We start from the raw sequence: 15,278 nt of genomic DNA, 5'->3' as shown, positions 1-15,278 counted from the left end.
CTGTATATTTAACAGCTTCCCCGGGTGACCTTTAAACACAACAAAGTTTGTGAACCGCGGCTCTAAAGATTTTGTTTGAGTAAATCATATTCCTGACTGATGAGTTCTCCAGAACACAAGACGTAGGTGAACAAATGGCATTTTCGATGTGAAAAACCCACACTAACCATCCACACTTCTAAATGTATGGAAGTTCTAAGAAGCTAAGTTTACAGTAGTGTTCGTTTGGCCTGACGTTACACTTCCTTCAGTTGTTTGGGTGGTATTTCAGGTATCTGTAACAGTTAATGGGTCTTTCATGAGACGGGTTATATAATCTGTTACTTACTATCTTTTTAAGGTTTATTTATTTTTCAGAAAGACAGTACAAGTGAGGGGCAGAGAGAGAGAGACAATCCCAAGCAGGCTCCACACTGTCCGTGCAGAGCCCGATGCAGGTTCGTGAGAACCATGAGATCATGACCTGAGCCAAAATCAAGAGTCAAATGCTTAGCCTACTGAGCCACCCAGGTGCCCCCATAATCTGTTACTCACAAATCCATTTATGTACCAGAGAAGATGGTTGACCAGGTATAGCTGCCCCCATGCTATCTGAGGTCTGTCTGAAGCCACAGAAACTAGGAAGGAAGAAGACAGAGCTGTGGGCACCTGGCTGTTTGGCCCGGGCTACCCTAAGGCTAGCCTCCCAAACTGCTACTTTCCATCTCCCGTGAGGCCTTACGCCAACATAGCTGGGAATTTGGTACCACGCCTTTTCAGCCGTTTCTTTAGACACTTGGGGGAAAGGGGCAGAGAAAGGCAAGTCGGAAATACGATTTTTGTTGCTGTGTCTTCGTCGCTGTGACCGCAGGGAAAGGATAATTTTCGGCATAGGAGAATCTGAAAGCGGGGGGCCTCCCTGCTTGGAGCTGTGACAGGGAAGTGATGAAGTTCATGGTTTATTTTACTCTGTGCCTCCTTGAGGCAAGGATTTTGATGATCAAACTCCTCCCCGAGGGTTTAGGATTTTACAAAGGCCACCTTTTACCAGCTGATATCCACAGCCATGCTTCTCCTGATGGACCATGAATTAATTTTAATTTCTTCAATGACCAGGCAGTGAACTTTGGGAACTTTTTTTTTTTTAAGTTTTATTTATTTATTTTGAGTGAGTGTGCTTGCAAGCTGGGGAGAGGCAGAGAGAGAGAGAGAGAGAGAGAGAGAGAGAGAGAGAGAGAGAATCCCAAGCAGGCTCTGTGCTGTCAGGGTGGAGCCTGATGCAGGGCTCGAACTCCTGAACCGTGAGATCGTGACCTGAGCCGAAACCAAGAGTCAGACGCTTAACCGACTAAGCCACCCAGGCGTCCCTGGGAACTTTTGATTCTAGAATTTGATCCCTTCTTCCATCTACCGGACTGTTGTATTCTAAGTGCAAGTTTCAATCTATGTGGGTCTTTTAACAACTTTCTACATTTATTGGGCACCTACAATGCAAAAAATATTATATTAGACGATGGTTTATAAAGACACGTAATAGGCACTCACAGTATGGGTGATATGTGTTATAAAGGGGCAGGTCTATCATATTTAATGTAGTACAGGGGGCACTTCCCCTGGCCGTCTAAAGAATAAGGGATATTTTAACTAACTGAGAAAACTGCTCTGCATTTGGATCGAAAGCCTTAATAAGGAGGTGGTTGAACTTTTTTCAACTTCAGAGAGTTTATATCACTATCCAAACTGTAGCACATCCCGTGGATGGGGGAGATGGGTGAAGGGGGTCAACAGGTACAAACTTCTAATTATGAAACAAGTCCTGGGGATGTAATATACAGTATGGTGATTATAGTTAATAATACCGTATTGCATGTTTGAAACTTGTGAAGAGAGTAGATCTTAAAAGTTCTCATCACAAGAGACTCTTAAATACTGAGAACAAACTGAGGGTTGAAGGGGGGTCGGGGGGAGAGGGGAAAGTGGGTGATGGGCATGGAGGCGGGCACCTGTTGGGATGAGCACTGGGTGTTGTATGGAAACCAATTTGACAATAAATTATATTTAATAATAATAAAAGATCTCATCACAAGAAACACAACGTATAACTATGTGATGACGGATTGTGAGTAGACTTACTTTGGTGACCATATTGAATCATTATGTTGTATACCTGAAACTGATAACCATGTTGTAAGTCAGTCATACTGCAGTTAAAAAAATATATATATATAGCACACCTTTTGCAAGTTTTTTTTATTTTAACATATGTAATAAGGCTGTAACTCTCATTTCTCTTCCATTTAGCTATGGCAACATAAGCAATATACTCCGGTTTTTTGCAAAACTAATCACACACAAACGTGTGGAACGGGACAGGATGTTTGTCATTTCGTACTTTCTCAGCGATGACACGATTTCAGTGTTTGAACCTATAGAGAGGAATTCAGGTAAGAGACACAGCTCTCTTCTTGCAATTTTCTCAGAACAAGTAGCTGTCTCTTCATTTTTTTTTTTTTAATGTTTATTTCTTTATTTGGAGAGAGAGCATGCGCGCATGAGCAGGGTAGGGGCAGAGAGAGAAAGAGACAGAACCCCAAGCAGGCTCTGCCCTGTCAGCACAGAGCTTGACGCGGGGCTCAATCCCATGAGCCATACGATCATGACCTGAGCGGAAATCAAGGGTCAGACGCTTAGCCGACCGAGCCACCCAGGCGCCCCACAGCCATTTCATTTTGAAAGTTAGAGAGCCTGGTCTGATTTTATGGCCTAGATGACTAAGATCGTGGCTTTCTTCTTCTTCCTTTTTTTTAACCACTGAGCTTCACTTTACAAAGATCTCTTAAATGGGAACCCAGACATATAAAATGATGAAAGAGGAACAGTTTGGTTGACTCAGGGCTGGGGGACTCTGGATGCTTCCTTCTGGATACTGTCCCCCTTTCCTCTGTGGCCTCTGAGGTTCCTCTGTGGAATCCAGGAGCTTCAGAATCATGGTCTGTCTACCACCAGTTCCACCCAAACACAGCAAGACGAGGAAATCTGTATTTTTGAGTACCACGTATAAAATTTTTGCATAACTCTAAGACAGTCCCAGATTAACAGATTTCATCTTCAGTGCCTCCCTTCCTCTGGCTTCTCTGTCCGTCTGAGGCTCAGGCCACGGTTCCAGCACCCGGGGGCACGGAACGCGTCTCTGCAGCGTGCTGATACCGTGGACGTGGCTGAGGAGAATGACTGATTTTGACTCCCCGAATTATGGAACTGCAGGGCTCTGTTCTTTGTCCCAACACGCTGAAAACTTGTATCTGTGCTTTAGGCACATCTGGGAAGAATCATCAGTGGTGTGCTGGAGAACCGGCTCTCTGAAAACAATTTAAAAAGGCCCAATTTGTCAAAACATTTGCCAACTGCCATGGTTGTAGTCCATTTCAAGCAAGCAACACTAACAACTGGCTTGCAAAATCCCTAAAAATTTAACAAGCGGCCATTATGAACTTGTATGAGCCATTCTGCACACCGATGAATAATGAATGATTTGTAGAGTTAAGGCTGCGTAGTGATCTGAATAAGGGATCAACTCTTAAAATACGAAATCACATAGGAGTCATGCTCTTCAGGGTCAAAAGATCAACCCTGGGGGCGCCCGGCTGGCTCAGTTGGTAGAGCATGTGACTCTTGATCTCAGGGTGGGAAGTTCAAGCCCCGTGTCGGGTGGGGAGCCTATAAAAAAAAAAACAAAACCAACAAAACTGTACATCTAGAGTGGGGAAGAGTCTGGCCAAACAGATTGTAGCACTCAGAAAACAGGGTGCTGGAAATCAACTATAAGCTTACTAATTATAGTAGCAGCCGTGATTGAGTACCCACTGTTACCCTTACAAGAACTTTATGAGGTTTTGTGTTAGTCTGGACCCTCCAGGGGGCAAACCTCAAGATGAGACTGAACGTACAAGAGATTTATTAGGGGAAATGCTGGCGAGGGAAATTGTAGAAGGAGCCCGAAGAGGCCAGAGAGCTGACGGACAGCAGTGCCTGTCTGACTCCTGTGACGGACAGAGGGAAGGAAGAAAGGAAAGAGAATGTCTTAGGTTGCAGGGAGCTTCTGAGCACGTTTTAGCAAGGCTGACCAGGAGTCCTGGAGCCAAAGTCGCTCTTTGGAGGGGCCTCCCTCTTGCAGGAATGGGCCTACATCAGTATCCCTGCCTTACCCAGCAGGCTGTGGGAAGCGTGACCTCGGTCCAAACCCCGGGGGTGGCTTTCAGAGCCTAGCTGCCAAAGCCTTTGCTAACTGCGTTCCCCACAACAGATGACCTGAAAGGCACGTTTTCATAGCCCCCTGCGAATTTCATTCCCATTTGATTGGTGAGAATTCAGAGGGGTTCAGAGACGTGCAATAACTCCTGAAGATCATCCAGCAAGGTACAGAGCCAGGCGCTCTCTTTGGCTATAAAGCCCGCGTCTTTCCACCACCTCTCATTTCTGAATGTGTCAGGAGTGGGATGAAGCTGACCCTCGAAGTTCATCTGGCTTCGTGCTGTACTCCGATGCCTTGAAGGTTTCAAATCAGCATCCGTTAGAAGATACCGGATTCCCATCTTGAGTTCTCATTGCTTTGCAAGAGGCAAAAAGCAAATAACCCCCAGAGGAGAGCAGATGAAATGGTCAGAATTCCGGAAAGTAAGAAATGTGTGGCATTGCTACAAGAAGCAAAGATATGTAGCCTATAGGAAAAGTAAAAAAAAAAAAAAAAAAAAAAGTTCTGGGACTCCCATAGTTATCTTCAGACAGTTAAGTAAGCTCCTTTCCAAAAGCAGGGCATTTTCGGGGCGTCTGGGTGGCTCGGTCGGTTGAGCGTCCGACTTCGGCTCAGGTCATGATCTCACGGTCCGGGAGTTCGAGCCCTGCGTCGGGCTCTGTGCTGACAGCTCAGAGCCTGGAGCCTGCTTCAGATCCTTTGTCTCTGACTCTCTCTACCCCTCCCCCATTTGTGCTTGTGTGTTCGCTCTTTGTCTCTCTCTCTCTCTCTCTCTCTCTCTCTCTCAAAAATAAACATCAAAAACAGGGCATCGTCTATTTAAGCTGCACGTTGCAATAAATATAAGACGCCATCTGGGACAAATAGGTGGAAATAAGCTCAGGTAAGGAACGTTCTACGTGGTACTATCCAAACGTGTTCTAAAGCTGAGTATCTTCCTGAGGCCCCAGTTCCTGGTATCCTGCTGGTTATATAGCAGGCAACTTGCTGCGTGTTTATTTAAGCGTTTGGTTTGGGGAAGGGAGCAGAGAGAGGAGAGAAAAGGCTGGAATGCCACACCTCTTTTTCCTCTCCACATTCACCTAGGGAGTCTGTTGTTCACCCACTGACTCATTCTCCCCTCAAGTCTGAGAAGAATAGGCAGCTGTGAGTTCACAGGCTAAGTCGTCCGCTCTTGTGTTTGAGCACGAAGTCCCTCAAAAGGCACGTTGTGTGGTTCTTTGAAGAATAAAGGCTACTCATTAAACTCTTTGCTTTCTCTATAGGGTTTACTGGTGGGATGTTCTTGAAAAGAATTCGTGTTAAGAAGCCTGGACAAGAAGTCTTTAAAAGCGAACTATCGGAATACATCCAGGCCGAGGACCTGTATATTGGAGCCAGAGTGAACGTGAACGGCTACCTGTTTCATTTGCTCAACGCTGACGAGTATACCTTACGCTACATGGAGGAGAATTCAGATAAGGTGGGCTGCCCGTATGAGTCCTGACTCGCCTCTCCGCACGCTGTAGTCCGTGTTTCTCCTTCTCCGGGTCCGGGCTCCTTCATCCTGCCACCAGTTTCACATTGTGCACTCGCACACGTGGGCATGAATAATGGATCGGCGCGACTTGGCCACGGGTCCCGGCCTACTCTGTTTACACGCCGGGCCCTCCGCTGCCCAGCATCGCGGATGCCAGGCACAGGCAGGAGGCAAGCCCGGGGTTGAATCAGGTTTCCCGGGTTTTCTGCTGACGCTGGCAATGTTTTCGTAAAGAAATTTCAGCAACTATAGGGAAGGAAGAAAATCTGGTGCCACACACTGTGCCGTCCCAGCTAATCGGCACCGGCCTGTGCGGAAGGCCAAGCGCTTGAACAAACAGAAACCCCGAGGGAACCTGGATAGTTGCTGGGGTTGCAGCTTTTCCATAACAGGAGCCACCTGAGGCCTGGTTGAGAATTCAAGGACAAATCGGCCACCGTGAGCTCAGAGAGTCTTTCCGTTTGAAGGAAGATGGCAGATGGGTCCTGTTACAATGTACTAGTGTGGCAGTGCTGTTCTGGAAAAATAACACGTTGATAAAATCCCGGTTTTAAGCATGGACTGGTTTGGTGGGCAAACGTGTATATTTAGGAGTCATCGGTCAGTATTGAAAAATCCGTCTGGGAGCGCCTAGGTGGCTCGGTAGGTTAAGCGTCCGACTCTTGGTTTCGGGTCAGGTCATGATCTCGCAGCTTCTTGGGTTCGAGCCCCGCATCAGGCCCTGTGCTGATAGTGCGGAGCCTGCTTGGGATTCCCTCTCTCTCTGCCCCTCCCCCACTCATGCTCGCTCGCTCTCTCTCTCTCAAAACAAACCTTAAAAAAAAAAAAAAAGAAAAATCTGCCCAGAAACAATTTATTTTCAAAGTCTGCCTGCAGGGGCAGCTGGGTGGCTCGTCTGGTTGGGCAACCAACTGTTGATTTTGGCTCAGGTCCTGATCCCAGGGTTGTGGGATCGAGCCCGGCATCCCCCTTGCAGGCATGCACTCTATCTCTCGAATAAAAAAATAAACTGTCTGCCTGTAAGAGACAGAGGAATTGAGAGAGAATCCCAAGCAGGCTCTGCACTGCCAGCACGGACCCCGATGCGGGGCTTAATCTCATGACCATGAGACCATGACCTGAGCTGAGATCAAGAATCGGACGCTTAACCAGTTGAGCCACCCAGGCGCCCCCCTCTGCACAGTCTGTCTTGACAGGAGTCCCAGGCTGCGCCCCGCTGCCCCCCCGCCCAGGGTTGCCACACCATTTCTCCATTGGCGGTGTAAGGACTTGGGGTTATCATGAAACTGTGAACCAGCAGCCCTTCAAAAGCGCTGAATTCAGGTGAGAGGCTTGAAAACAGGGCAGTTAGACTTTTGGAGACCAGTAGGCTCAGCTAGGAAACCTGACTCCACACTCACTGGCTGGAAGGCCTTAGACATGGTTCCAGAAACATGCTTGTAATCCAGACCATTTGTATATCAAAGCAAATTTCAAGAACCGTGGGCTCAGTTGTGGTCACGTGACATTTGTCATCACGTACTATTCGAATTGTAAGACATCGCTTCTTTATCACGGTAAAATGTATGAGAAGTGTTTGCTCCTCGTGCGGAACCCTCGAGGAACAAGTTACTCTCGATCCAAGGATGTACTATAGTTGTAAGATCTAAAAGGCTCTTCTCCTTCCGGAAAGATAAAAGCGGGGTGTAGGACATTATCTAATATTGGCATCCCAAGTGAAACCTGCCTTATTTGAAAACTATGCTTAACAAGGACTTTCTAAGCAGAGGGAGATTAACATACTCTTTAATATCAATCTGAGGAGTCTTTTCAAAAGAGCTTATGAGATCCAATCATGGAAGTAGATGAGAGGAAGTGCAAAAAGGTGGGGGAGGGTAAGGGGCTGCCGTAGGTCCCAAACCCCCTGGTGGAAAAGAGAGATCTTTATACTAAATTGTAACATCAGTGTTTTTAATCTTCGTTTTTAGTGTGTGTGTGTGTCTCTCTCTCTTTTAGCTCTTAGCTGTAATTATTTATAAGTTTATGCTTTACTGGATTGAATAAGAAGTATTTTGGCAGAGTCAAAAACCTCATCACAGGGTAGGAGACAGGAACTGGGGACTGCCGGTGAGCGAATGTCAGAGGATTACAGTGTGTGTGGATCTCCTGACACCTAGCCGGGCTCTGCCCAGTGCATCGTCTGGTGGCCATTAGTCCTGGGGGACCCACTCTTAAGATCTGGAGAAAATGGGGATCTACTTACCCAACCTTGAATCCCCATTCTCTCCATTAGGGTCTCCCGACATATTGGGCCAACGTCCAAAGGGTTCAGGGGAGAAGGCTGAGGTGGGAGGAGACATTGTTTTCTGATTCCTGTGGCCTACTGTCCCTTAAGCTCATTTCTCTCTGATCTGGGCCTGAGCCAATGCCACTCGTTGTCCTAAAACTGTAACTGAAGAGGTTTAATTCTAGCCTTGTCTTCTCTGTGTTGGTCTCCACGGAAAGCCGTGCCCAGCTGCCTTCAAGTTCAGAGCATGGAGTCTCTTTGCTGGCCATCAGAAAGACGGGGCCCCACGTGTCTCAGGCATGTTTAAATACCTTCCTTTCTTCTCTCCTCCTCTCCCCCCCAGTTTCCTATGAGCAGCATTGAACTTGTCCTACAAAAGCTGAAAGAAGAACAATCAAAATCCAGAGAGCTCAAGCAGGTATTTAGAAATGCTGACCCCAAGCTTACAAAGAGAGTGGATTATAATACATTCAGGTAAGCCAGAATTGTGCTAGCAATAATCTGTTTTCCCTTCAAGATCCCCCAAAGAGCGAAGAACAGTTTCTTCCCTAGTGCTTCCTAACTAATTTACTATGTATTTTTATTATTGTTATTGTTGTTGTTGTTAGGGCTTGACATTTCTTTGGGTCCATGCCTTTGTGATCAAGTTTGGCCCATTGCTAGTAAAGATTTATGCATTTGCACGTAAAAGAAGCTTGTAGGCAAGAACGGAGAGACAAAAGCATTGAAAGTTCTGTTGTCTTGTGAATCGTGGCGATGAAGGCTTGAGGGGTGGCTGTGAGAGTGCATCAGAGTGAGAGAGGCAGAAGAAAATGCAGCTCAGGGCACCCCTCCGAAATCTGGGGAACAAAGGAAGGGCCAGCTCCCCAGGAATGTGATCCAGTTGGAAAAGAGAGTGGAAACTCGTCCTCATTATCAGGCAAGAGGTGATACATACGTTTTGAAAAACCTAAAAATATAGAAATCGAGGGGAAAATACACGGCGGTAGTTAGAACTGTACCAAGAGATCATGGACAATAAAGGTTTTCTCTAAGGTAGAGCTGAATTCTGGGACTGTCCAGTGGCTGACCCCGGGCACAGTGCCAAACGGTGGAAACCCAGGGAAATTCAAATTCAGGATCTAGTACAATTGTGAGACTTCTTAGCCTTGAACGCGAAGTGAATGGAGCGTTCAGGAGAATGTAAATTAAATCACGGGTGGGAGGACAAAGAGGACTTTCTCTTTAGGCTGAGAATTCTGGCTCCTGAAAACAATAGTGGCTGAGAGCTATTTAGGAAACTCGCTTGCCGACCAATGAGGATGTGAGCCCAGGAGAGGCTGGCAGGGAGGTCTTCCAACTTTGCGTCTGGAGTCGCCTGTTGCATCAGTACCTGGTGACCCGAGGCCACCGTCAGGCCCAAAGTGCCCCCCAGCCTCCCGTGTTGTTTTGACAGAGCTCTTTTGTGTCCCCGAAATGTTCTCTTGAGAGAAGCGGTCGGGACATATTTTTGTTGTTTGGCATCGCCAACCTTCTGGGATCAATAAGAACTCATGGCTCTTTGTTATTGTTCGTAGTAGTACACATGTTTGTGGCCTTTTGGAAAATAAACGGAGACAGAGAAAAGAGCAAAGACAATGGCTTAGGCCGTGGACTAATGGAAAGCAGTAGGGGAGGAAACACATTTCCATCAGAGATGAGGGAGTGGCTTCGTTTGGTTATTTTGTGTCCTTTTTGAAAAAGCATCCGTTCTCCCAACACTCTAGCAGAGCCTGTTGGAAACACTTTAGAGAGTTGATGGGACTTTGGGGGAGGCACTTGGGCCAGGCAGGAGATCCAAGGAGTTTGAAAAGTTGCTCTGCAGATGGAGGCCTGACCCCTAACCGTGGGTGGAATAAAGGACCGCCAGGCTGTGTGATTGAGGACAGCCTCGAGGCGTCGGGTGCTCAGAAGGAACCAGCAACCCCCGCACCGCCTCCCCCTCCCCTCCCCCGTCTTTAGACCCTCTCCTGGCCGGGAATCCCTTAAGATGAAAACCAGATCAGGTCATGCCCGGCTGGCAGAACCCTTCAGTGCCCTGCCATCGTGCTTACGGTAAGACCCAGACATCTTCGTGCAGCCGGCCCGGGCCCCGAGTGTTGTGACTCTGTTTGTATTTCCACTGTTATCACCTCTTGTTCCCCAGCCCTGTCCTCTGGCCTTGCTGGCTGCCGCTCAGTTTCTCAGACGCGTCAAGCACTTTCCCGCCTCCAAACCTATGCGCGCGCTGTTCCCTCCGCTTGGAACGCAGATTGTGCCACACCACGGTCCTTTTCACTGCAAACTCCAAGACTCCTCTTAAGAGGGTTTTTTTTTTTTTTTTCCTCTCTAATGCTTATTCATTTTTGAGAGCGAGAGCGAGTGCGAGTGAGGAAGGGGCAGAGAGAGAGAGGGGTGGGGGGACAGAGGATCTGAAGCAGGCTCTGAGCTATGAGCCCAGAGCCCGACACGGGACTCGAACTCAGGAACCGTGAGATCATGGCCCGAGCCGCAGTCGGATGCTTGACCTCCTGAGCCACCCAGGCGCCCCTAAGACGCCTCTTCAACGGCACTTCCTCGGCGGGGCTTTCTTTCTGATTATCCTGCCTAAAGCCTGTCACTCCCTGTTATCCTTACCCTTCCGTCGGTAGTTTTCACAGCGCTTAGTACAACTTGCAGCTACTCTATTTGGACAGCCGTATGGGCGCGTGTGTGCTTGGGTGTCTTCTCCTGTGAGAACGGAGAAGGTTCCTGAGGGCCAGGCACCTCCACGGTCCTATTCACGGCCCTATCCTCGGCACCTAGCACTGGGCTCAGCGAATGTCATAGTTCCCGAGTGGAATGCCGAACTGCCGAACTGGCACTGTCTGCAGATGAGCATGTAGATCAGGAGGCAGGACGTCCTGGTCAACATGACATGTTTGGGGTCAGGCACTGTGCCTTCTGTGCTTGTGGGCCCCTAGCTTAATTTTTGAGAGAGAGAGAGAGAGAGAGAGAGAGAGCGCACGAGGGGGGAGGGGGCAGAGAGATTGGGAGACACAGAACCCGAAGCAGGCTCCTCCCTGTCCGCGCCGTCGGGGCTCGAACCCATGAACCGCAAGATCGTGACCTGAGGCAAAGTCGGACGCTCAGCCGACTGAGCCACCCAGGCACCCCGTCACCTCTCTCTCTTTTGTTCCTTACACCCTTTCCCAGGCAAAGGCGAAGGAACTCACGGCCAGTCTCCGTCACACCACACAAGATTTAGTTCTGGGTGCTCTCACTAGCTCATGTTTTTCTTTCACTTATTTACGTGTGTATGTCTGGGTGTGTGTTCCGACTCTTCTCACCAGAAGGTGACCTCTTGGAGAGCAGGGACACTCCCTTCCTGGTTTTCTGCTTGAGCCTCAGCACTTTTTACAGTGTCTGGCACGTAGTAGGGCCAGAATGAAAATTCGTTGAGTGGCCACATCTCATCCTGCCCTCACTGCTTTGACTGCTGCCTCGGGGCTGATTTCTACCTACTCGGTCCTCAAGCTCAGACCCTTCTCTTGAGCTGTACATCTGGAAATACGAATGCCTCCAGGACATTTCCCCGTTGGATGTGCCTTAGGCATCCCAAAATAACTTTTTCTAAGTTGACCTCATTTTCTTCTCCTCTAAAGTTGTACCTGGGGACCCTATCTTGGTAATAGCCACCACACTTGTGCCCAGGGCCCGGGGCCAGGGCCTGACTTTTCTCTGTCTTCTCTTCTGTCTTGACCTCTCCTACCCACCTTGAAACTATACTTACTTTTTTTTTAATGTTTTTATTTATTTTGAGACAGAGAGAGAGCATGAGCAGGAGAGGGGCAAAGAGAGAGGGAGATGCAGAATCCGAAGCAGGCTCCAGGCTCTGAGCTGTTAGCACGGAGCCCAACGCGGGGCTCGAGCTCACGGACTGTGAGATGATGACCTGAGCCGAAGTCGGACACCCAACCGACTGAGCCACCCCGCCGCCCCAAAACTGTACTTCTTTTTAAAAAAATTTTTTTGGGAGGCGCTTAGGTGTCTCAGTCGGGTAAGCATCCAACTTCATCTCAGGTCATGATCTTGTGGGTCGTGAGTTCAAGCCCCACGTTGGGCCCTGTGCTGACAGCTCAGAGCCTGGAGCCTGCTTTGGATTCTGTGTCTCCCTCTCTCTCTCTGCCCCTCCCCCGCTAGCACTCTCTTTCTCTCTCTCTCTAGAAGATAAGTAAACGTTACAAAAAATAAAAATTAAAAAAAATTTTAATGTTTTTTATTTTGAGAGAGAGTGAGTGGGGGAGGGCAGAGAGAGGGAGACAGAATCCGAAGCAGGCTCCAGGCTCCGAGCTGTCCGCGCAGAGCCCGACGCGGGGTTCGAGCTCATGAACAGTGAGATCATGACCCAAACCGAAGTCAGACACTCAACCGACTGAGCCCCCCCAGGCCCCCCCGAAACTGCTTCTTAAGCTAACTTCTCTCCAACCCCAGCTTCATTGTTGTGGCTCACCTCTTTACCACCGTTCACTTAGGCTCTCTTGTGAACTGTGCAGCTCAGTCTCCTTTTCTTTACTCTCATCCGCCCAAGTGTTGCCAGAGGAACCTTCCTGAAATCTGATGATGTCATTCCTCTCCTCTAAATCCTGCGTCCTCCAACCTGGAAGAAATGGACAAATTTCTAAACACCCACACTCTTCCAAAACTCAATCAGGAGGAAATAGAAAGCTTGAACGGACCCATAACCAGCGAAGAAATTGAATCGGTTATCAAAAATCTCCCAACAAATAAGAGTCCAGGACCAGATGGCTTCCCAGGGGAGTTCTACCAGACATTTAAAGCAGAGATAATACCTATCCTTCTCAAGCTATTCCAAGAAATAGAAAGGGAAGGAAAACTTCCAGACTCATTCTATGAAGCCAGTATTACTTTGATTCCTAAACCAGACAGAGACCCAGTAAAAAAAGAGAACTACAGGCCAATATCCCTGATGAATATGGATGCAAAAATTCTTAATAAGATACTAGCAAATCGAATTCAACAGCATATAAAAAGAATTATTCACCATGATCAAGTGGGATTCATTCCTGGGATGCAGGGCTGGTTCAACATTCGCAAATCGATCAACGTGATACATCACATTAACAAAAAAAAAAGAGAAGAACCATATGATCCTGTCAATCGATGCAGAAAAGGCCTTTGACAAAATCCAGCACCCTTTCTTAATAAAAACCCTTGAGAAAGTCGGGATAGAAGGAACATACTTAAAGATCATAAAGGCCATTTATGAAAAGCCCACAGCTAACATCATCCTCAACGGGGAAAAACTGAGAGCTTTTTCCCTGAGATCAGGAACACGACAGGGATGCCCACTGTCACCGCTGTTGTTTAATATAGTGCTGGAAGTTCTAGCATCAGCAATCAGACAACAAAAGGAAATCAAAGGCATCAAAATTGGCAAAGACGAAGTCAAGCTTTCGCTTTTTGCAGATGACATGATATTATACATGGAAAATCCGATAGACTCCACCAAAAGTCTGCTAGAACTGATACATGAATTCAGCAAAGTTGCAGGATACAAAATCAATGTGCAGAAATCAGTTGCATTCTTATACACTAACAATGAAGCAACAGAAAGACAAATGAAGAAACTGATCCCATTCACAATTGCACCAAGAAGCATAAAATACCTAGGAATAAATCTAACCAAAGATGTAAAAGATCTGTATGCTGAAAACTATAGAAAGCTTATGCAGGTAATTGAAGAAGATATAAAGAAATGGAAAGACATTCCCTGCTCATGGATTGGAAGAATAAATATTGTCAAAATGTCAATACTACCCAAAGCTATCTACACATTCAATGCAATCCCAATCAAAATTGCACCAGCATTCTTCTCGAAACTAGAACAAGCAATCCTAAAATTCATATGGAACCACAAAAGGCCCCGAATAGCCAAAGTAATTTTGAAGAAGAAGACCAAAGCAGGAGGCATCACAATCCCAGACTTTAGCCTCTACTACAAAGCTGTCATCATCAAGACAGCATGGTATTGGCATAAAAACAGACACATAGACCAATGGAATAGAATAGAAACCCCAGAACTAGACCCCCAAACGTATGGCCAACTCATCTTTGACAAAGCAGGAAAGAACATCCAATGGAAAAAAGACAGTCTCTTTAACAAATGGTGCTGGGAGAACTGGACAGCAACATGCAGAAGGTTGAAACTAGACCACTTTCTCACACCATTCACAAAAATAAACTCAAAATGGATAAAGGACCTGAATGTGAGACAGGAAACCATCAAAACCTTAGAGGAGAAAGCAGGAAAAGACCTCTCTGACCTCAGCCGTAGCAATCTCTTACTCGGCACATCCCCAAAGGCAAGGGAATTAAAAGCAAAAGTGAATTACTGGGACCTTATGAAGATAAAAAGCTTCTGCACAGCAAAGGAAACAACCAACAAAACTAAAAGGCAACCAACGGAATGGGAAAAGATATTTGCAAATGACACATCGGACAAAGGGCTAGTATCCAAAATCTATAAAGAGCTCATCAAACTCCACACCCGAAAAACAAATAACCCAGTGAAGAAATGGGCAGAAAACATGAATAGACACTTCTCTAAAGAAGACATCCGGATGGCCAACAGGCACATGAAAAGATGTTCAACGTCGCTCCTCATCAGGGAAATACAAATCAAAACCACACTCAGATACCACCTCACGCCAGTCAGAGTGGCCAAAATGAAGAAATCAGGAGACTATAGATGCTGGAGAGGATGTGGAGAAACAGGAACCCTCTTGCACTGTTGGTGGGAATGCAAATTGGTGCAGCCGCTCTGGAAAGCAGTGTGGAGGTTCCTCAGAAAATTAAAAATAGACCTACCCTATGACCCAGCAATAGCACTGCTAGGAATTTATCCAAGGGATACAGGAGTACTGATGCATAGGGGCACCTGTACCCCAATGTTTATAGCGGCACTCTCAACAATAGCCAAATTATGGAAAGAGCCTGAATGTCCATCAACTGATGAATGGATAAAGAAATTGTGGTTTATATACACAATGGAATACTACGTGGCAATGAGAAAAAATGAAATATGGCCCTTTGTAGCAACATGGATGGAACTGGAGAGTGTGATGCTAAGTGAAATAAGCCATACAGAGAAAGACAGATACCATATGGTTTCACTCTTATGTGGATCCTGAGAAACATAACAGAAACCCATGGGGGAGGGGAAGGAAAAAAAAAAAAAAAAAGAGGTTAGAGTGGGAGAGAGC

General features: G+C 46.9%; 1 protein-coding gene across 2 annotated transcripts in view; it reads left to right on the top strand.

Annotated features, from left to right (window-relative positions):
* The window catches only part of EFHC2 (EF-hand domain containing 2), a 212,067-nt gene that overhangs the window by 109,862 nt on the left and 86,927 nt on the right, over positions 1–15,278 (top strand). For both annotated transcript variants that reach the window (XM_049644583.1, XM_049644581.1), the window contains 3 exons: positions 2,281–2,423; positions 5,497–5,693; positions 8,360–8,490. In XM_049644583.1, the coding sequence (XP_049500540.1) occupies positions 2,281–2,423; positions 5,497–5,693; positions 8,360–8,490 (471 nt within the window). The remainder of the gene's footprint in view (positions 1–2,280; positions 2,424–5,496; positions 5,694–8,359; positions 8,491–15,278) is intronic.

Source organism: Panthera uncia, chromosome X (genome assembly GCF_023721935.1).
Source record: "Panthera uncia isolate 11264 chromosome X, Puncia_PCG_1.0, whole genome shotgun sequence".
Classification (NCBI taxonomy): Eukaryota; Metazoa; Chordata; class Mammalia; order Carnivora; family Felidae; genus Panthera; species Panthera uncia.
Note: the sequence above shows the minus strand (reverse complement) of the source record. Positions and strands in the feature narration are given on the sequence as shown.